At 37.1% G+C, this 23,286-nt stretch overlaps 1 protein-coding gene across 3 annotated transcripts in view; it reads right to left on the reverse strand.

The window, feature by feature from the left end:
• RGS17 (regulator of G protein signaling 17) overlaps nucleotides 1–23,286 on the reverse strand; it is a 71,131-nt gene that overhangs the window by 29,995 nt on the left and 17,850 nt on the right. For all 3 annotated transcript variants that reach the window (XM_032443646.1, XM_015858237.2, XM_015858236.2), the window contains exon 2: nucleotides 1,607–1,750. In XM_032443646.1, coding sequence (XP_032299537.1) covers nucleotides 1,607–1,725 — 119 coding nt within the window. In that variant the 5' untranslated portion in view covers nucleotides 1,726–1,750. The remainder of the gene's footprint in view (nucleotides 1–1,606; nucleotides 1,751–23,286) is intronic.

The raw sequence follows: 23,286 nt of genomic DNA on the forward strand, positions 1-23,286 counted from the left end.
ATAGACAAGGGTAAAGATCTGGGTCAATGTCTTCACCACAGATCATCACAGAATCACAGAATTGTAGGGGTTGGAAGGGACCTCTAGAGATCATCAAGTCAAACCCCCAGTCATGATGAGACTATGGAACAAAAGACAGATGAAAGGTGATAGAACAGAACATTTAAAAAAAAAAAAAGATCATGAATAAAATTATCCCCTGTTCCTTAAAATCATAGGAACAAAGAAGAATCAAATGAAATTGTCTCATAGTAGATGAAAAAAAATAAAAGGGATTAATAGATGATGCAGAGCACAGGTCAATTGTAGGATATATTGGCAAGGAAAACCTCGAATGCCAAAAGTTTAGGCTAATTCAGGAAATCACTTCAGAAAACTTGTTGAAGGATAATTCATCAAGGGCTATAAAACTTCTGGGTCAGGAAGTTGTTAAGTTCTTGATTCCCAGAAGTTGTGAGATTTGCTGGGATAATGATGAGGAGGTGGATGTTCGTTTCTTTTACCCTTTCCTTCTGGCCTCATTGGGTTACTTACTGAGGTAAGATGCTGAGCTAAATGGACCTTAGGTCTGCAACAGTACAGCTAAACTTAACACAAAGAAGAAAATAACAGTAGCAAAACATCCTTCCTTTTCATTAAAGCACTTCTACCTTTTTGCTGTATAGAATGAATGCATTACAAAATATCTTCGTAAAAGCATGAGCATTTGCTCATCTTTGCTCCAAATATCAACTTATATGTATTTTTAAATGTACTGGGGGCAAATAGGCTCTGATTTTAGATTGGAGGAAGAGGGCTGATTCAAGTGAAAATAATACAGAAACACAGAGGAATGGTCACTCCAAAGAGACTGAACTGCATAGGTAATAGGATGCACAGGCCCTGAGCAGCACTGCAAGTCAATTAATTTATCTAATATTAAATGTTTACAACAGTAAGATGTAAAGACTCAGTGTCTCTCAAGATACTGAGAATTTAAGGACATTTCTGAAACTGTCTTTAATTCTCTGACTTTCCAAGCCAATTGTTCGTTCATCAATAGACAAGCAAACATAATTCCTGAACCTTTTTTCAACTAAAATTTTGACACATCAGTCACTGTTAGAAGTAGAATTTAAAGAAATTTCCAAATTATAAATTATTTAACAACTAACTAGTAATAGAATTCTTCCTTTTTCCCCCTCCTGAATGCAAGGAACTACAATATAAAAAGGAATAGCAGAAAATAAAGATTAAAAAAAACCAACAACCTCACCTATTTTGAATGCAAATATAAAAAATTCAGTATGAAGTCTCACATATATTAATATTATAATGGATTTTTTCTCATCTAGTTATGATTTAGGTAGGGTAAACACAGCTTGAATTTACTACTCTCTCCTCTTCCCCCTCACAAGATGTCCAGCCAGATTAGGGAATGATTTAATGTGGGGTTTTTTTTGTGTGTGTTTTTTTTTTTTTTTTTTTTGAGCGTGTGTGAAATGTTGAACTGTGCCTCTTGGCTGCAATCCTGTCCCAGACGTTTGCATGCTCCCAGTACTTGGCACTTGCCATTCTCATTGTTTACCTGTTGTGGATATGGAACCAAATATACTACAGGACATACCATGAACAGCTGCAGCAACAGCACCAACAAAAGCAACATGTGTTGTTGGGCCTTTGGTTTCCAGGTGCTTGAGACACAGCTGATGTTCCTTCATTTTGTGACTGCTGCCTCTTTCTCATTTCAGCTACTTCAGTGCCCAAGTGGCTATAAGAACACAGACATAAGAGATGTACAGAATTACTACAGACCGTCATGAAGTACATTCACATTTCTATAATATCCTCTAATTCTACTAATTCTTGCAGCTTATGGTAGCAGAAGCATGTGAGCATCAACTCGGCTAGTCAAGTCATAGTTCTGTTGGAAAAGCAGTTTCCAGAAGACCACCTTTTGGTGACAAGCTTATACTACCGTGCCTTTCAATCACATCTGTTCTTATCACTTCAGATGGACTAAAAGAACTGTTCTACTCGGCTGAACACCAAGTTACACAGCTTGGGTAGCACTTGCTAGAGTCTGAGTCACTCATTACCATGTGAATATCGGAGCTTTTTCCATGGTACTAAAGTTTTGGCAAGATTGTTATTTACTTTAAACGTGAGTTGGAAAGTGATTTTTTTTAAAAAAAATTAATTAATTACCTAATTAATTAACACCAGTATGGACTTCATTGGTCATTGTTGGACCAATGAAATTTATATAAGTGATGTAAAAGACATGGGCAGTAATGGCTGTCTGTTAATAATGAGGCAAGATTACAATGTGTGTAACTGAGAGGTTTGCTACTTGAGAATTATTTTATGTAAATAAAAGGAATAATAAATACGCATTTCCAAAATACTTTGCCAGCTTTGGCGCTATTTCTGGTGTCAGAAGATTTGCTTTTGCTCACTGCGGTCTTTCCTAATTTTCACTAGGCCAAGATATTTTTCTTTCCAGTGACTTGCACTATACAGCTGGAAGTAGTATTCCATGCATCACTAAGCTAGAACATCTATTGCCAGGTTACATTACTTTGGAAAGTTTAGATGCCAGGGTCCTTCTAAATGGTTCACATCTTTGTACAACTGTTGTTTTCCCAGAGTAACAGTTACTACAAGCAAATGCAAATTAGAATAAATGTAGTACTTCTGTCTTTGACAAAAAAAACAAAAACATTTTTTAGTGAAGGGAGCAGCTGAGTTTTAAACAAATGTGGTTAGGAGAGGGCATGGTATCAGCAGCACGTGCTCTGCTTCTACCCATGGGCATTCTGCAGCAGCTGGAAGTATTGAGGAAAGGTGGGTTCAGGTTAATTTGGCACTGGGGTATGTCATGCAGCACTAACTGAGAGATGTCTGTACTCCTTCCTCCTACATGCATTCAAACAGCAGCTGTGAGGGTTTGCATCTATGTAGCTTGTAGCAAGAACAGTAAGCCTTAGAACTTGAACACATGCTGCAAAATTCGGGTCTGATGCTCATTTCAACTTCTTGTGCAGCTAAATTTTCAGCACACATTGAAAAAATGAGTAATCACTATGGTGTTTTAGTCAAACTAAACAGTGAACAACCATCTTTGTTTCACACAAAATGGTCTTAATTTAAGTGGAATTAAATCCCCAACACTTCTATCATTTAGGTATACTTTCTGAATTAACTACGAACTTATGTTAATGATGTTATTTATTACAGTTCCTAAATTACCAAAGATTAAAAGGTTTTTTTACCTGTTGCAAACATTTTGTTAACATGAGACACTATGACAGAATTGGAAGAGCACCTGAATTTCGACAGTACTTAAGCAGGAAAGAAGTACTGCAACACAAAGTGTAGCTTAGATAGGGATAGCATGCAGCCACTTTCTTCAAATTACAGTGCTGAACTTCTGCTGACTATGCATGATGCATTTAAATTATTTCATATATAACTGTGCCATGCTGTGAGTAGTACATACTTCAGCAGGTGCAACGACTATGGGTAAATGAATTAAAGCCAGATATTTTCACAGGGAACATTTGCTTCTTGTAAGATAGAGGTTCTCACAACATTACCACATAATCGCAAAAATGTATTAGTTTCAGAAACCAGGAAGATTATTGTGCATTTCTCAGACATTTTTAGCTAGACATATAAAATGTACTATTAACATTGTTGGATAATGGCTAGAATCTGCTTCATTATAAATACAAGGTGGCATGATAAAGGTTATCTATTCAGACATACTGATGACAGCTGTGACTTTGCAGTACTTTTAAAATAACTTTAACATAGCACAAGCTGCTGCTGAGATAGATGAGCCTGGTCTTTGCTTCTGCAGAGCTCACAATCTCTCATTCCCTCACCTGAGGGTGCAGGCAGTAGCACTTGTGCAGGCAGCTGATGAATTGGATAAAACCATAGACGCATTTTGAAATTATTCCAAAGCATCAAATGAAACAGATAGGAGACATTCAGCTGCATAAAGGTAAAACCCACAGCTGTAATTCTCAACACACCTTGCCAGGCATGTCTTGGGGCAAAGGCAGAACTGTGATTTCACAGAGGTGGTCCATGTCCTCAGCTTTGCCCAGCAACTTCCATCATTGGTTGCATGGTCAGCCTTTTCAGAGTCTTGCAAATCTGGCAGTACACAGTGGTGTGAGAAAACATGAACCTTCAATGCACAGCATTTCTGGAGGCATGGTATTCTCCAAGGGAGCTCAGAGCCCACAGACTAGTTGGTCACTGGAGTGCTACTGCTTACTTTGCTATCTGCTGAGTATGAGCAATGATGCATCCTATTCCTGACCATGCACCAGCCCTTTGCTATAACTCACATTACATCTTTTTGGAAAGATGTAACTGAAGCTATCAGAGATATGAAAACTGCACACTTGGTGCAAAACAATATGTTTACAGTGGATGAAGTAGAATGAGTGGAAACTTTAGTTTCATGTTTATTTAGGTTTCATGTTGTATTTGCAAATATCAGATGTCATCTATGCCAAACTGTAATTGGTTCTGCTAGATTATTTACAATGCACGAATATCTTGACTATATTCAGGAACTGAATCACAGTCAGAGGATTTCTACTTGGTACTTTGTTCCAAGGTATGAAACATAAATTTATAATCTTTAATTCAGCAATTAGTTTAATGAAATAAATTATTTTAATGAAAACAAGTATAAAAGTTAGTATGCAACTAGAAAGAATACTATGAGCTGATTATTGATCTGACTGTCGAGGACAGTGGTACAAACTGCATACACTGTCACCAAGACATCAGTTTGCTTTTTATGTTTTTCAACATTTTCACTCTTTAGCTTGGCAGTAATACTCAGTGGTGAAGGTGGACCTTTATCTAGTAGAAGCAGTATTTCTCCTTGATACTCTTTATGATTCTCAGACCATCACAACACACAGGTTCAACATTCTTCTGCCAGTTTTGCGTCTAGTTCTCAGCCTGTTTGGTGGCATGGTTTATTAGCAGTGCTATGATTTCAATTTGTGCTGATCGGAAATCAGAGCAGCGTTCCATTTCACTTGACTGATTCATTCTCTTGGGGATGGGTGGATATTATGTCCCTCTGAGCAATACCAATAGTCATGGAGGATTTCATGTGCTGCCTCTACTCTTCAGAGCACATTTCAAAATGTGCTGCCTCTACTCTTCAGCTGAGGAAAGTAACTCCAGGGCACAGCAAGTGCTTATTATACTTGTTAAAAGACAGGTAGTTCATATAAGTTTCAAAGTAAGAAAGCCCCTACAGCTCTCTCTGCACCTTCAATATTGCAGTGCAAGAAGAGTATGAAAACTAAAAAAAAAAACAAAAACACCCTAGAAATCTGGAGTAAGGCTTCCTGTCAGTTGGAGAACTGATGGCACAAGGATCTATTTCTATGTTTAGGTGTTGTAATTAACACTTATTCCTCTGGGTACTCAGGAGTAATTATTAGAGAAATTCCCTTGTACACAGAAGAGTGAGTAACTTGGGAAGATAGCTAAAAAAAAAAAAAAAAAAAAAAAAAAGACAAAACATTTGGTTTATTACATTTATAACTGGGAAGTCCCACTCAATACTGAGTGCAGTCATGTCAAATTCCATACACTGTCTCTAGAAAATGAAAAGAAGGTAATTTCTGAATGATCGCACCTCTCTGTCCCTCCATCTCCCTGTACTTGTACTAAGGTTTTAAAATGGCTTCCTGGGAAAATCCCAAGATGCTAAACACAGCACAAAGCACAAGCTGCATAATTACAGTGACTCTGTTGATATCCATCATCTAATGAAAGAAGAACATTTGTTTGTTTGTTTGGTGTCCTCAACAGCTTGACATTACTGCCCTGCAAATTATCTGAACTTTACTTTTGGCACTACCCCATTCAGCTTTCTCTGCTAGTGTTGTAATGTTCCCACGTACATGACCCTTCTGTAGCCTTTTCTGTTCCCCAGTCAGGATTGAAAGCGCATTCGCTGGAACAGCTCAGGTACTGGAAAGTCATAGGAACCTCTTGTAATTCCATTAGAGACTGAAATTTTTTTAATCATATCTTCTCAAGCTATTCCCTAATGTCTGTTTTGAAAAAGAGATATCAAATAAGGGTGCAGATAAATGCACTATGCCTGTACAGCAGGCAAGTAACATTATGTCTTCTGTTGCAGGTAGGACACATAGTAACTTAGTTTTCAGGACAGAATCGGAGCAGAATCTGTTAAAGCAATCTGTATTCTTTCAAACTTTTGCAAGAAGAGAAAAAAATCACCTCACCTCAGAATGCAGCAGTCAATGACAAGGCTATAGAGAGTAAATTACTCTGCAGGCAAGAAACTTAGCTCTTAAAATACTTTTCTTAGTTGATCTGGCACATTAGCTCTTCCACATTCTTTTAATTTTTCCAGTTAAAGGACCAAAACTTCATCTGTGTAGCTCATAAAAATTCAAACTCAGTTCTCTAGACATGACTCTACTAATGCTTACAGATGCTTCTGCTGTTACTTGAGATACAAAGACAATTCACACACATCAGTCTTTCATCTGTGCTCTTCATACATCCAAGAGAGTGTCTAAAGGGTAGTAAACAATGACAGACTGAAAGATCTTATCAAATGTCTATGAGCTATAAAGATTTCTATACATTCTTGGCAATACTGAGTGAGGAGTGAAGTCAAGACAGCAGGTTACTGACTGCTACTGACTACCAATACAAGCTTCATGGAGCAATGATATTCACTACTTGAGAGATACCTTAACATGGATATATTCGCTGTTTTGCCACTGGATCTTGACAATCACTCAGTATTTCACAAATAAATAAATGCAAAGTAATAGAGTAGAATAAGGTTACCAGAAGAAGCAATGTAATTGAGTTACCTTGGGCTGCATTTACTTATTTCAATGTACCTGTAGTCCATTAAAGAATATTAGAAACTACTGGTAACAATGGAACCTTAATTGCACCTTAATTCCTTCAAATGTATCTTACTCGTACAATTTAAATTAATTATAGCAGTATGGAAAGTTTTAAATATTTCTATTGTTAAGAATTAGCATTTTGGAAAGAAAGATCAAAGCAAACCTAATTTCTAGGAACCATTCTGTTTAACAGCAGATATATCAGAACTTTGAACTATAACTCCAAATTTTAACAGACTTGTTTTCTTGTGTTCTTCAAAATCTATATTTTGCACCAAGTTTAAGTTCTAAAAAGACATTAAATGTGTTATTAGAATAGAGCACTGCTCCATGAACATTCATTTAATTTCAGACTGTGAAATTTTGGCTGAGCACTATGAAGATTTTACCTTGCATACAGTAATACACTTTTTATGACTTTTCTAGGCATTTTGTGTACTCATAAAGAATTTCTGAGATTTCTTAGTATCCTTAGGAAGCCCAGCTGAAATCTCTGCAATCTCATCAAGTAGATATGCATTTGTACTTCTGAATCAGATGTTACTGCTAAGAAACAAAACATTAAGTCTGACAGTAATACATTACTGAGAAGTTTGAGATGCCTGCATGTGGTTTTTAAAGAGCTGTAATAAAGTTACAATTAAGAGCACTCTACAGCATTCAGAAAGATTTCCTATAAAGAAAAAAAGATAAAACTCATCAGGAAAGCTTTAATCGTTTTTTAAGCATATTGTTTTTATTTTTACTTTTGAGAAACACCTGAGAATCTCCTTTTTTGCTACATTTACCTGTTGATTGTGGCTGGTGTGGTTGCATCTGACTTGGACATATGAAGCTACCACACTTTTGAAAGATGCAAGATATTTTCCTCAGAGGGAGAATAATTATTTAATTTTTTTAGCAACAGAAAAAAATAAATGTTTGTTAAAGTCCATGACTATGATACACTAGATAACACAAAGAACGTTATTGCAAGCATTAGAGTTCTAAATTCTAAATGTGTTTATCTGCGCTTAGAGCCAATTTAATGTACAGAAAGCCAGGAGTCATTTTTGGTGACATGTGAACTGCACAGACTTTGTACAAGTTTCAGTGGGAAAAAAAAAGAAAAAGAAAAAAAAAAAAAAAAGAAAAGAAAAATTATAGGGTCAGTAGAATTTGTAGCAAGTGTAGGAGAAAAACATTTGCATGGTCAAGGAAATTATCCAACAAGCCTTAATGCTGGTGAACTACATTTTCTGCACGTAAGACCACACTTGTAAATTTCCACAGGCAAGAAACAGCAGCAACTTTGCATAAGCAATGCTTCATTTAATCAAATAAACGCACATAACTTTCATTTATAATACATGTTACTATAGACTGAAAAACAAAGAAGGCATTTGAAAAATGGCTTTAGGGTGAAAACAGATTTTACAAAACCACTCTGGACATGGTTCTAGTCTCTGAAATGAAGAAAACCATCATTCTTCACTGTAAAATGAACATACGCTTCTTCTTCCAAAGTTGTTTTTTTGTTTTTGTTTTTGTTTTTTCCACTCCAAAATTCCCTCCAGAAATAGAAGTTGCAACTTTGGACAGTAGCCTCAAGAAAGCTTCTGTAAAGTCTTCTGTAATAACAAGACTTGGTCATCATACCGACTTTAGGTTTGCTAACTGTCTTCTGACAGAATCCTTGTGTGTTCCAGCCCTCCTTTCATCACACATCATCAAAAGCACAAAAGAAAATCAAAAAAGTAAAATAAAAGCAGGGAAAAGGGTTTTTGTTAACACAGCAGAAAAAGAGGAAAGGAACAGAAGGTGGCATGAAGGAGGAACAGGTTTAGGCATCTAGCATCCTTCAGGATGACTTGGAACAGTGGGAGGTTAATGCAAGTGCACACTATAGATAGGCTTAGTAAGAGTCTGATGAAGCAAGTATCTGCCAGTAAAAAAAAAAGAAGGGGGAGGTTGTTGACATTTTTACTCTCAAAAAGGTAGCACTCAGGTTGTACATATACACATTAGCTCCTGTGTCTCTTCCAATCCCCACCTTCCTCCAATTTATGCTACCTTTTATTGAACTTGTAGCAAGCTTCTTGTATGTGTGCTCCTCTGGTGCTAATGCTTGCTGACTAGAGGAAGGGAGAGGAAACCAGTTTCTGCTCATGGCAGGGAATTTGTTTTTTCCCACCATGCTAGTATTTAGCTTCATAGCACTAAGTTTAATGCTTTGGCTCTCTCAATGCACTGTGCTATTAGCAGAGTCCTTGCTTCCACCTTGCTATTTTCTCTGCTCATTTACCTTTCTGGTTCCTCTAGACAACAAACTTATCTCCTCTGACCTTAGTTGTTAACTCTGTTTTAAGAGTACCTGCTGTATCTGCATAATAGTTTCAGATGCTGTCTACTGTTACTGCACAGTGTGCCCCACCACCATCCCAAGTCTGTAGCTGCAGACTCTGTCAGCTTGGGCTTTTGGTTTCTAGCCCTTGGTGTGGGTAACCACCTGCTCACTTGCATAACAGGCTCAGATTTTTGACACTACTATTCCTCATCATTCTTATAATTACATCTCTGTCATGTCAAGCTTTTCAATACATGTTTGACTGTCATAGGCAGGTCTTCACCTAACAGAAAAGATGGGGCTATAATCAGAATCTGATAAGGTAGAAGGGATGATTCAGTATCACATAGAAGGGATCCCTTCCCATCCCTTCCTCATCATCTGCCAATCTCCTTATCTTTCCTGCTGACAAGATCTCTCTGTTGTTTTGTGCTTACTGGTACTAGGACTGGTGCTACACCATGGGTGCAGCGTCATTGCATACGGTAATAGTACCAAGCATCGAGCACTTCACAAAGAACAAAACTGCAATCACAGTTTTACCTGAGCATCTTCCAGACAGCTGACTCATTTCTGGGATATGGGCTAACAGTCATTCATATCATTAAAAATGAACAGGTTTTTACGAGACTTACTCCAAGGTTGGTTGCAACATACTAAGTACGTCTTCTCAATGGTTATGCTTTTATACATACAAATAATTCTCAGTTTAGGAAGACACTGATTTTTTTAAATTTTTTTTTATTTTTTTAAATTTTTTTTTCCTGAATGGCTCTGTTGCCATTAATTTTCTGGACTGAAACTCTAGGAAGAATCCTGGCATTATCACCAAAATCTTTGCAACAAATTTTAATCAGATGTTTTGTAAATTGTATGTTTCTAAATTAGGGAATCATGTAATTTCAAAAATCACCATGGTTCTTACAAGTTCTCATGTCAGTCTTGTATTGCAATGTGTCAGTTCCCTCTGTGAGCCCAGATGTTAGGTTAAAAGCAAAACAAACAAACCTCCTTTTTTTCCCCATCTACTACTGAGTGTGAGCTTTTTATGCTTCAGACACTATTCCTAACACAGATGCCTTCGACCCTTTCCATCTGCTCTTTCTTCTTACCACGATAAATAAATAAATAATAATTAAAAATCCAACAGTTATTCTGTTTCCACGGAAGCAGCTTTTACTTCTGTGCTTGGAGAAGGTTTGTTGCCTGAACTCCTGTACTTCCACTGGTCTGTCTTGCTCTGTGTTGGATGCTGCTTCGCCTTCCTGTTAGTCACACATCCCTCCTAGTGACTCTCACTTCACCATCTGCTGCTTCCAAGTTTTGTGTCCTATATGCAGTGTCACATGCAAGGATTCCCCACTTATAAAAAGAAAGTGTCTCTTTTCCTCATTAACAGCACAGTTTGTGAAGGTGCCAAAGCTGCAGCAATTATCGTGGTCTCAGACTTCTGCAGGGTTTCTCCAAATCTCTGAGACAGATGCATTCCCCAGCTCATAGCCACAAGCATGGGGGCAGTCATTCAGAGGAGCTCTTTACTCCCTTTCTGCCCATGGTGAGCAATCATTAAATACAACACACAAAAGTAAAAACCCAAAACCCAGCCTGAAGTCAAAAAGGGAGCTGAAGGCAGTGGGTAAATGGAGAGAAAAATGAACAGATCTGGAGGAGAAAGCAGGGGTTTACCTCACTAAATCTTGGGTTAGAACAATTTTGGAGAAAAAAATTAGAGCAGGTATCACCTATGTGACTTGAAGAGCATCAACATTTGTTTGGGTATTTGCCTGGAGGTACACAAAAATAGATGCATAGCTTTCAATTTCTAGGTGTCCTGAGCTACATATATGTCAACAAAACAAACATTTCAGCAACATTTACTTTGGTCAAAAATGTAAAAGTTCTGCTTGGGTCTCATGGAAAAGCTGAGGCACGCTCCACAGACAACACATCTCTGGGCAGTGGAAACAACCAGTCTCAGCCCTGAAGCTGTTTCCTTCCAAGTTTCCCTGAGGCAGAACACAGCGGTGATTTTCACAGCAATGAAGCTCTTCAAGCTTTTTTTATTTCCTCTCCTGCATATTTGTTTAATCCCTTCCCTCTGCTCATCTCATTGCTTGAATACCTGCCTTAGCTGCTTTAGTCCCTGGTAGCTTCTGACTTGCTAGCTTACCTGGGAGGACGGGTTTCCCCATCTCCTGGGGTTTGCTTCCCTGCTGCCACAAACTGATGTGGCTGCTGGTACGTTATAACGTCAGACAGTGGACCCTTGTAGCACAGTCTCTCTTCCTAACTACTGTGGTGTGGTGGAAAGGTACACCATAAATGTCTGAACTAAATAGAGAAGACCTAACACTTGAACAGGCATCTCTAAATTCAGAGATTCACAGAATGCCAGGCTGAGGCAGGGAGCTTGAGACATTCTGAAGCTAGTATGGGTAGTAAGTTAGCATACTGTGTGCCAGGAGAAATATATGGAAGTACAGAGAAAGGAAGCAAAAGCAATTATGATTTACTCACCCCTCATTACTCTTCCTATGGTCATTTTTTAACACCATTTTTAAAAATACAGATTTCCAGCCATACCAGTAAAAGAGTTTTCATTGTAAGCTACCCACATGCTGTACCACATTTGCCAAGAGAAAAGAATAAATTATGTATTCCTGTAGAATTTGGTAGCTAGTGCTGTATGGAAAACATGCATATTACTCCAGAGTAGAGAGAAACAATAATATAGAAAGGATTTATTTATTTATTTATTTATTTTAAGTGAGTTTACTATTTTAGCATCTGTACAAACGCTAAATAGAAATTTGTTTAGAAAGAATCCACTATTTTTCCTCTTGGAAAAAGATACTTGAATTTGGAATTCATGCACTGAGAGTAAGCAATTTTCCAGAAGTTATTTTGTTTCCCCTCTTTCACTGTATGATGCTATTCCTGAATCAGTGTGTGATAAGGGAATGCTGTGACCCGCTTGCATTTGTTTCAAAGCTGAATAAGTGAAAAAGAATTGCAAATCATTTGCTGCATAGAAAAGAACAAAACACATCCAAAGGCAGAAAGCCCTTTTAAAGACCACTTATAAGGGAGCTGCAAAAGCATGTTATATACAAGTTTTATTTGTAACGCCTTATTTTTAGAAAAATTTATAGGATAAACTTGAAGCTACTCTGCTTTTGTGATTTATTATAACTTTCATGATTCCCCATAATCCAAGTCTAGTTATAGTGTCATTATTAAAAATTAAAACTTCTAATTCTCAAATGGAAGGGATGAAAAACATGCTCTGAAAACTTGAAACCTTTCTAATCTCTGGGAACATGCAAAGTTTGTTATGAAGTTGTCACATCCAGCCAGATCTGTATACTTACAAACTCTCTAATCACTTGCTGAGCATTATCTGATTTACAATCACCAGCTATGTTACTATACAGTAAGACACTCAAATACCTTTTCCACTTGAGTATGCAATGAGGTAGAGTGAAATTATTTAATTTAGATAAAGAGATCCCAAAAGATCAACAGATGACATGTCTTGGAATACTGTCTTCACAGATGTCTAAATGAAGCTTGATGCGAATGTCTGGTATACCACTCCTCTTCCTATCAACTCCATGCTCACCGGCAGTGCAGACTATTTGATGCCCTCCTGTTTTCACTGCCAGACATTGTAGACTCCATGAGAGAAATTCCTTAGTACCTTTATATCATGTACGGTACAGTGTTTAAATAAATGAGAGAGCTTTAGCATAAAGAACTGTATTTCCTCTAGACAGTGAAATATACTTTTCCTGTCTGAATCATAAACAAGTTATATCTAGAGCAATTAGAGGGCTAGGTACTGCTTTCATTATTTAAAATGTGCAAGAGTGCTGGGAAACTCTGGAATTAATTTTAGTTACTGGAAACCTGCATTTTTAGTATTAGACACAAAGTTGTTTTGGGAGGATGGTTTCTAAGGTTGCATGATGTGAATCAGATTCCTTTGACATTTTAAATTTTTTTAGTAAGCAAAAACCAACTATGTTTGCTCCAGCCAAATAAATGACAATATCATTTGAGGCAAAAGATGAATTTTCAACACAACTGTGTAGCCTCAGATCACAATGCACTTTTTGACAGGAGGTGTGCAACTAAGTGCAGTGATAACTAAGAACAGAGGCTTCAAACAGGGACATGTAAGACATTTCTCAATAAAAGAGAGCACTGCTTGTTTCAAGAGCTCTCAAACTAAAGAAGCTTTCATGTTTTATATTTGACTCATGATTCTTGTGAAGTTTTGGCATATTTAGTAAACGGAAAACTGGAAAGACAAAGCTCAGCTTTTCCTCCCAGCATATTTGACACATGGCAGCATGCCTAATGCCAGATCTCCCAGTCTTTGCTTGTTCTTGAAGTGGCTTCATTACATGTTATAGGCAAGAAGATTGGAAAATCCAAGCAGAGTTACTCAGCTGTTTGGAGACAACTGATGGAGAAGAACTGCCATATAGTGCCTAGAGGAATTCATGGATAGGGAAATAAATGGGGGTAATGCAGCCAGCGTGGCACCCTCATAACAGTGTGGCACCCTCAGAACTGTGTGGCAGAGGTCTCTGGAACACTGCCTGGAGCCTCTTCTGGAGGAAGGATAGCTGATGCAGAAGAAAAGGTATAAGATATTAGTTCTAACAGGAACAGATTTCCCCAGTGGTATTGTGGGTATCAGCTTTTCTGTTTGTTGTTCAGTTGTCCTTCCTTAATAGAGGAAAGGCCAACATGCAAACTCTGTTTCCTAGTTACGTATTCCTGTCTGCTGCTTCTCCTTCTGAGGTACTTCTAGTGCTTCCAGCACTACACTAACATGACATCAGCATGCAACTGACAGCTGAGATTCCATATATTTGCAGCTAATAACCTGGTCATCTTTTATTCCAGTGCTTTCCAGGACTGCTAGCAAACATTCTTCTGTGCACTCAGTCAGATGGTCACCTTACATTCATCATTTTTTCTTGATGTTTGCATATTCTTCCCAACAGCATATTCCAACACAGCTCCTTCATTTTTTTCCATGCTGGGCAACCACGTCTGCATTGCATGTCGGCTACCACACATTAATTCTGAATACTGCAATATTTCAAGTCTGCATTTAAAATGCATTTTATATTTTTCTTCACTGTCTACAGTATCAAATTCCTGTTTCTCATTCAGAACTTCAGGTAGGGGCACTTCCTTTGCACATCAATAATCGTACTGCAAAGTTAATTCTGGTACTTTAGTGGGACAAGAATTTTGCCTCAAACTGCAGTCCAAGTTTAGTTTAGTATTAAAATAAACATTCCCCAAATTGCCTTTAGCAGTTCAACCAGACAAAAGCTCCATCTTCACTTGCACATGCAAAATATTGCTCAAAAGCATATTGTTTCCAAGGCTCATTTCTGTGTATTTTCCATACTTTAAGCACAGCCTTGTGGTTAACCATCTCTGCTCAAGTTAGCAAAAATAACAAAGAATGTCAGATTTTTCAGTGCTGTCTACTTCCTGAAACATGAATGCTCCTACCTGACTTCTTTTCTGGATAGTTCCAATTTCTGCCAAAATGAAGGCAAGTCTGAAGCTTCTTCAGAACCTTTCCCCATTTCCAGAGAGAGCTTTGGCTCCCAGTGGAGGATGATTCGCCCCTTCTCTTCTTAAAGCTACGAGAATTATCTTCATTGCTACAGATCTGCTCTGAACTAGGATCTGGGTGTGTTGCGCATCCTTCATGTAGCATATGGTCATCAGAGCTGAATGTGTGACGGTTATATGATGTTTGGAATAAGCTTCTCCTGTAGGGGCTAACTCCATAAGCAATTCTTACTGGGGAGGAACATGACAACACAAGGGAGATTTCTTTTTTCTATTTATATGTAAATACATCTGCCACCCTTCCTTATCATATAAAGACAGTGTTTTAATGAGACACAAACAGGAAGTGGTTAAATGAATGTTTCCAGGCAATTTATTGAAGTTGATTAATCATTACAGATGAACTGAATGCAACTAGCTAATGAAAGGGATGAGAGCTAAGAAGCTCAATACTTCATTGATACCATTTGCTCCAAAGTGACAACTAATTCAGCTGTACAAAAAATGGCTTTTGAAAAATACGTAGGTGATGTAGCTCACCATTCTGTACTAATAGTTTGGTCTCTCATGAAACTGTTGGGTATCTTACAGGCATATCTGTAAATAAAACTTCCAAATAACCTGCAGTGATCTGCATCACTTGTGAATTACTTGGTAATATTAATAAGTGTGATTGCATTTATTTCTCAGCAAAACAGATACAAACTAAATGCTGGTGATGATAGCAAATAAACAAATTTCATGGGTATTTTTAAGTTGCGTCTGAAAAAAATGCAAAAAATCCCCAGAAACTAATAGTTATGCCTTGCTGCATAGCAAATAACACTTAACCTGATTGTACCAAGGATTAATCAGAATTTTCCTGTGATTGTCAGAAAACTGCATTTTTGCAACATTACAGGTTCCTAAAGAGTGTGGTAGTGGTGGAAAAAATGTTGCTGGTTTTGTTCTAAATTTCTGGCTGGGAGAACCCTTTCCACTTTCCAATCTTTCAGTTCAGTGTTAGGATCTTTCTTCCACCGATGTTGTCATGATTCATCAGTTTTCCAAATCCTGGGAGTGTTTGCTAGACTTATCTCCTATGATGCACTGTCTTTCTCTTACTATCTAAACCACATAATGTATCACAGAAGTTTCAACAGTGAGAGCACATCATGGGAAACAGTGGGTAGAGAAGATCCTGGTACAATATAAAGCTGCTTTTCTTCAACTAAAGTCTGAAATGCCTTGGTCAGAGTTGTTCAAATGATGCTTTGGTACTTCTGAATACCAGTTCAAAAATTTTGCAGAGTTGCTTCAACAATTTGAGGAAAAATTATTTAAATACTACACATTTCCACTGAGTGCAGAACTTCCTGCTCATCCCACCTGTACCAGATTCTTTTGCACTGTGCTTATCACTGTACCATTTCCACCTCCACAAGTAGAGCTCCTGCTGTAAGCACTGCTGCTGTTTCTGTGCACCTTCCCACCTCCTCTTCTAGTGAGGCACCTGCAGTAGTGACAAGGGTGGTGGGAGCTAGAGTAGCAGCAAAGAGAACCTGTGTTATTTTCCTGAAAATTTAGCCTAAGAACCTGAAGATGCTTCATATGGAAGGTTAATTTACAACTAGCAAGGTAATTATTCTGTTAAGGTATTACAACAGGAAAAGGAAGATGTGACTGTATACACTTAGATGGCTTTTCATAGCCCTGCAGTTGCAGAACTTAATCTGCTTACTGGATGTTACTATCACTAAAGCCATTCTGTGGAGTAAAGGGAAATCTATTTTTTATATTTTTTTATTTCTTTTTCTTTTTCATGAGAATGAGATGCTGATGACCCTGACAATATGCATGTTGATATACACTGCTGTCCTGAGGAGGACATAATAAGTGCAAGCGCATTCCACAGTCAGGACAAGAAGCAATCTCGATTTGGTTATGCTAGCTCCCCATGCTGTCACAACAAACAAAATCAGTAACACTTTATGTACTTACGATATTTTTTGGGGAGAAATAAGCTGCCTTATATAACATCACCTTAATTTTATGCCTTCAGTAGCAGCTTGCTTGGGTAGTGCATATATCATAGTTCTTCTGCACAGTGCCCAACTGCTAGCCAATTCCCATGTCATTCCAGAATAGACTTGGTCAGGAATTTTTCAAATAGAAAAGATCATATTTGTCAAAAACAAAACTGACTACTGAAGCAACTGTTTTTGACAGATGTCCTTAAAAAAAAAAAAAAATTAAAAAAAAAATAAATCTTATTTGAAATAGAGTTTAGAAGTTGCCAAAGTATCTCAGTAAAGTAGTGGTGTTTTTCCGTTGTTATTCACTTTTTCATTTGTTTGTTTGTTTGTTTGTTTTCCCTAAATAGAGGCCAGTTTTTTCATTTAAAGAAATTTCTGTTTTTAATCTAATCAATTTATGTTGGGAACTGGAATAAAAGCATTCTAAAAAAAAAATCTGTGTTTTCATTAATCTTAACAAATTTCCTGATTTTCTACCCAGGAAGGAATGCTATGTCTGAGCAAATTTTTCAGCTATTCAAGACAGAAACATTTTGGAAAATGTTAAAGATGCTCAGGAGATGGAAAAACTTGTCCTGTCTCTTTTTCTAGGCTGGAGCTTTTCAGGACATTGTGACATCTAGGTCTTAGGGACATTGAGAGTTAAAAGTGGAATACAGTCTTTCTATGATAATACCAATTTTCCACTTGTATCTAAACCACTAATTTTATAAATTTAAAAGTCATACTTTCCACTAGATTGCAATTTATCTTGTTTTCTAGCAGTCATGCTGAAAAAAAAACCCTGAGTGCTTCCACATGAATAAGGAAAACTGCTGTGCTGTGATTAAAATAGGAAAACAATTGAAAGGAGAAATCAGAACTTAGAATAGAATTTGTAAATGGTTATTTGGGAAAAAAAAACAAAAACAAAAAACAAACAACAACAAAAAAAACAACTCCAGCCCACAGCAAACTAATATTTAGAGAATAAATTTAGAGTATTTTATGTGTTTAAACTTGATTTTTATCAAGTTTTTTATATTTTATATTAATATATATATATCTGTTATCGAAGCTTTTACACTTTAAACAATTATACTTGAATGGCAAAGAGTGGACACAAAGGCACTTGGATGTACTTTTTCCTAGAAATATATATATTAGCTAGGAAGTAATTTAGTTATTCTTTACTTCTCATAACTAGAAGAAGAAAAATAATATTTAGACACTCAAACAATTTAACATCTGCTATTACAAACATCTGGGTTATCTGACTGAAATAGCTCATCCCCTTTTGAGTACTCCAGCAGACAAGTATACAGTTGGTCTGGTGGAATGGAATCTTTTAGCCAAAATTAAGGAAAGCCAGAGTTTTCCTCAGTCACATAGTGTTGAATAGTCAGGCAGTGTCATAGAATCATAGAATGGCTTGAGTTGGAAGAGAACTATTTGGAAGAGCATCTATTTCCAGTCCCCCTTGCTGTGGGTAGAGCTGCCACCCACCAGCTCAGGCTGCCCAGAGCCCCATAGAGCCTGGCCTTGAGCACTTCCAGGGATGTGGCACCCACAGCTTCTCTAGGCAGCAGTGCCAGTGCCTCACCACACTGAATAAAGAACTTCTTCCTGACATCTAATCTAAATCTCCCTTCAAACGGTCAAGGAGTACACAGAGAATTATAATGCCGCTGAAGTGACATTATCCTGTGCGAAAGGAGCTGTGTGACAAAGGATGTTACATCTTTTTTTCCCCTTTTCTCCATTCATCTGCCATGAAGAGAATCAATCATACTTATTAACATATGATTTTTGCTCTCTTTTCAGGATTGCTTCATTTACAGAGGTACAGCTCAGGATGTGGCAATGACAGGCTTGAATTTAAACCTGATAGTCTCCAAAATCACAAGGATGTCCGAGAAAAGTTGCAGGAAGGCATATCATCATTTGGTTTTGTTCAGACAGAGATGGTCAATCATTAGCATGAAAGTGTCCAGATAACTAAAAAAATGCCATAACAACAGGACTAGCAAGTATAGCCAATAGCGTTGATCTCAATTTTAATTTTCAAGAAGAAAATGATGAATAAATCACATATCAATGGGAAAGATATGTTTGACTAGCATATTGCTTCTAGTTCTTGTATGAGATTAGACTTCCTTATGAAATGCACTTAATGTCTAGCAGTAAGAGTTTGCAAGGCACAAGATTTACTTGCTAACAGTACATCAACAATTAGTACAAGCTGAGATGCCTATTTGTCAGTCAGTAAAGTTAACTTCAAAACTGACACAACCTGTTATTCCAAGTTTTGTTTAAGTGCCAAGATTATACTGACAGTCATTTTCCAGAGATCTCAGCAAACAGTTTAAGAAACTTTTTATTGGTTTCCATCTTAATTAATTAAATAAATAATACTAAAATTCTTCAAGTATTTATTTCTCTCAGGTTCCAGGTAAGCCTATGTGAAAATAAATCTCTGTGAGACTCATAAATAACCATATGATTACTCCTGTCCTTGGCTACAGAAGAGTGACCACAATCAAGTTTACTGAATATAACAGTAAGTTATTTAGTCCTGATTACATCTCAGCACATGATCTGTCTGGAAGGATTCCTGTCTAGACAAAAGAGATGCAAAACTGAGCGTTATGCAGTGACCTCTGCAAAGACTGAGAGATTTCTCAGGTACTTGTTTCATGAGACAGATATGTGTTACTTGCATAGGTGCTTTCTAGCAGTGTTGAATCATAAATATATCTATGATTTTCCAGCCACCATTTACTTTCTCTTTACTATTATACTGGAAATGCAGTATTAAACCAGTATTATAAAACAAGAAAGTGAATAGTGAGCTCTAAGCTTTATACGAGCTGTCAGAGAAGTGGAATTTAAACAGTTGCTTTAGTGTACATCAGACTACTCATTTTAACGAATGAAATTTGTTAAAAAGTAGCCTTATGCCCTACACACCATCACTTCACACTTGCACAGAGCTTTCATCAGCATCTCAGGGCTGAGATATTAATCAGGTTTCCAAATAACGCTGAAAGCAAGATGACTTTTCATATCCTACAGGTTGTCACATAAATGTGAAAGCAAATGCAGAAGGTAGTTGTTTTCTTTTTGTTGATAATCTTTTTCTTTTTTTTCCCTCCAGTTATACAGAAAAGTTCAGAGTAGGGATTCAAGCACAAGGCTGTTGACTTGCCCAAATATCACCAGTGAGGATTACACACATTTGATATTAGACTGTCAAATTGCTTCTAAAATGATAACAATAATCATAATTATTATCATGGTGGGAGAGTTGAAGTCAAAGTTCTTATTTTAGAATAGATAACCCCCATGATTTTATTCAGATGAAGAACATAGGAGTAATACAGGACTCAGTGTTATGCTTTATTGTCTGATAGTCAGGAAGATACTGAGAACTGCAGTGTAAGGAGATGCAAACTTGTTGGGTTTTTTTTTGTATCAATCAGAACTCAAGCTTGGATACACTGTTTCCTAAATGAGTCAGGATTATTCCTAATCAAATGCAGAGGATAGCTTGCACTCCTTGCTCAGGAAGATGACATGTGCCACGATGTAGAAGCTTGCAGGTGTTCACCTTGTTTTCCTTTTCAAAGGCAGTTCTGCCAGCTGTCTAAGCATCTTCTGCTTGCTTTCCACCTGTTTTCTTTACTCAATCCTCCTTTATGCTGCTTCATTGTAATTCAGTAGGTGCTTATGGTTCTGCCATAGATGACTTCTACTCCAGAGCTTTAGCGGCAGTTCATAGCCATTTGGCAAGGAGAAAGATGGGTTATGCTTTATCATCGTGGCAGAAAACTGCAATTTGAGTCAGTGAGAAGCCAGGCAGTTATAACTGACCTCAGGTTTCAGAAATAATCTCAGTCTGGTCTCCTGCTGCAGCCTTTGCTATCTAGTAGCTTAGCTCCAAAAGTCCACTAGATGAAGTGAATTTATACAGGCTCAGCTGCAGTCAAGAGAATAATACTTTGGTCTTCAGCACCAAGTCAGATTCTGTTACCCAAATAATATCAAAGATTCAGTGGTATTCATTTGACTCTAAATGGTGTATGCAGTTGTTCTCCAGTATATTTTCTTCAACAACAGCTGATACCGATCACTGTGGCATGCTTGCTTTAGGACAGGTATAAACAAAACACTTTCAAACTGCATATTCTAACCTAAAGTAATCCAACAAGTCTCACATACCATAGCTTCTTGAAGAATGGATTTTCTCTGTTCTGGAGCAACTAATCCATAATCTTCAACTAAAAATTACTATTATACTAACCTAGATATGGAATGAGGATGGCCCTCTTTCAGATATAGAAGCTATTTTTATGAAATGGGGCAAATAAGTTGCCTTTTGATGTGATATCTGAAACAACAAAAACTAGAAACTGGACTAGCTGAAAATATTGAAAAAAATATATATATAATCAGTTAATCATTCTTTAGATATGCTTGGCAAATTTTCCTGGTAAGAAGGATATCACTTTGGAAGATAACTTAATAGAGAGACAGTACAGGATAGCTGGTACACTTCTAATGGCATTGCTAGGGTGTAATGGGGTTCAGATGGCTATATTCAAGACAGATGCTATTATTTGTTCTAGTTTTACCATAAGTGACACTATGATATTTCAAAAATCAAACCTGAAAGCCCATTAAAAACATCTTGCTGGCTTGACTCATAACAAAATGTAGGAATTGTGGTTTTTTTGTATTGTGCTGAATAGGGAAGCTTTCAGAACACTCAGCCTGAAGATTCCTAGCTTTTACAGCAAAGTACAAGGCAAACTTAGTGGTCTAGTGATATGCTTTTACAATCCTTTCTCTTTTAATGGTGTGTCTTTTTCTATCTAAGTAACTGAAGCAATAGATAGGAATGTTGCTTCCCCATTTATTCGTTTATTCTTGGTTTGGTGCATTTGTGTCACATTCATAGGAGGCTTAAAAAAGTTGGTCAGTCTCTTAGTCTCACACAAAGTTATCTACATGCTTTTCAACTGAAGACATTAGTTCTGTGCTCCAAATGCAATCCAGATAATGAAAATTTAATTCAGCACAAAAACCTGCTCCTTACTGTACTTTGGTTTTAAGTGGTCCCTTAGAGTAAGCCATTGTTTTTCTCTCACAGACCACACCAATTCTTTATTTGATTTGTCATTCAGTGTTCATCTTCTCTGCTCTCTCATATCCTAAAATCCTAGCATGCCAAATTGATCAGAAATCCAACAATATATAGAGAAAGCATGATCCAGGATCTGAGGACTATCCTAAAACTGAAGAGTCCTGAATTGTTGCTTACCATCTGAATTCTAGCAAGTTACTTCCTTCAAGGGGAGTTAGAGGTTCTGAAATGATGTACTGTAGTTGTTCTTGCAATAAAATATTTTTTCAATGACATGAAACAAATTTATGACTTTAAATCTTCCCAGTTTTGAATCAAGTGTCTCCAGATTTCTTACTTGTGCATAGACTCCATCAAAGTGGATGCAATTGTTTGCAGGTATATAACTAGGGGATGCAAAAGATGCAGAAGCAAGACCCTTTTTTGCACAGGTTGGCACTAAACTTTTCTTTCTACATCTGGATATAACAACATAAGTTATAAGATTGACTCTTGGGTGAGTAGAAAGGAGTCTTATTTTTTATTAGATAGTTTAGCTAAGACTCGACATAGTTTTTTAAGATTCTGAGGATGAGGCGATAATGAAAGTTACATCAGAAATGTAGATAACCAGAGAAAAAAATTCATTAGTAAAATTTTATGATTTGCATTTCACTAAGCTACAGTACAGTACAAAGTCATAATAGTGGATCTGTCTGCATTTAAGAAGTCCTGGATGCAATTACAAATAATGCTGTATGTTATTAGTGTCAGTTCTTCAATCACAACATTCAATCACACCTCCCATGTGTGACCTCCTTTCATACCAATAATTTCACAGAGTAGGGGAACTTGCATGAAAGGCTAAAAATAAATGGTCTTTTTCCACAAAAGAATAATTTCAAAACTGTCTGATAACTCCCAGAATTGCTCAGCTGCTTATTTACACCAAATTCTGTGTCTGAAAAAATTCTTATTAAAAGGCACTCAGTGCACTCCTCATTCAGATTTGGTAAATGTCTTCACTCAGGTGAACTATCACAAGACTTGATTACAGTATAAACAGAAAAAGGACAAAAATATGGGGTAGGGTATAAATGACTTTTCTACTTGGAAGCTTCAGAAAAACACACAAGTGTAGAACTTCTTTGCAAAAATAAACATATTTTAGGATGTCTGGTTAGGCTGAACACCAGTTAGGTGCAGGTCTTTGAAGAGAACTTGTCGAGTAATTTCTTGCATGTAAAATTTACTGTAGGTTTAGTCTTTGTTCCAGGAATGGACCCAGACTTTTTTAGTTTAATGGTTTGT

This window comes from Coturnix japonica, chromosome 3 (genome assembly GCF_001577835.2).
Source record: "Coturnix japonica isolate 7356 chromosome 3, Coturnix japonica 2.1, whole genome shotgun sequence".
Lineage (NCBI taxonomy): Eukaryota > Metazoa > Chordata > Aves > Galliformes > Phasianidae > Coturnix > Coturnix japonica.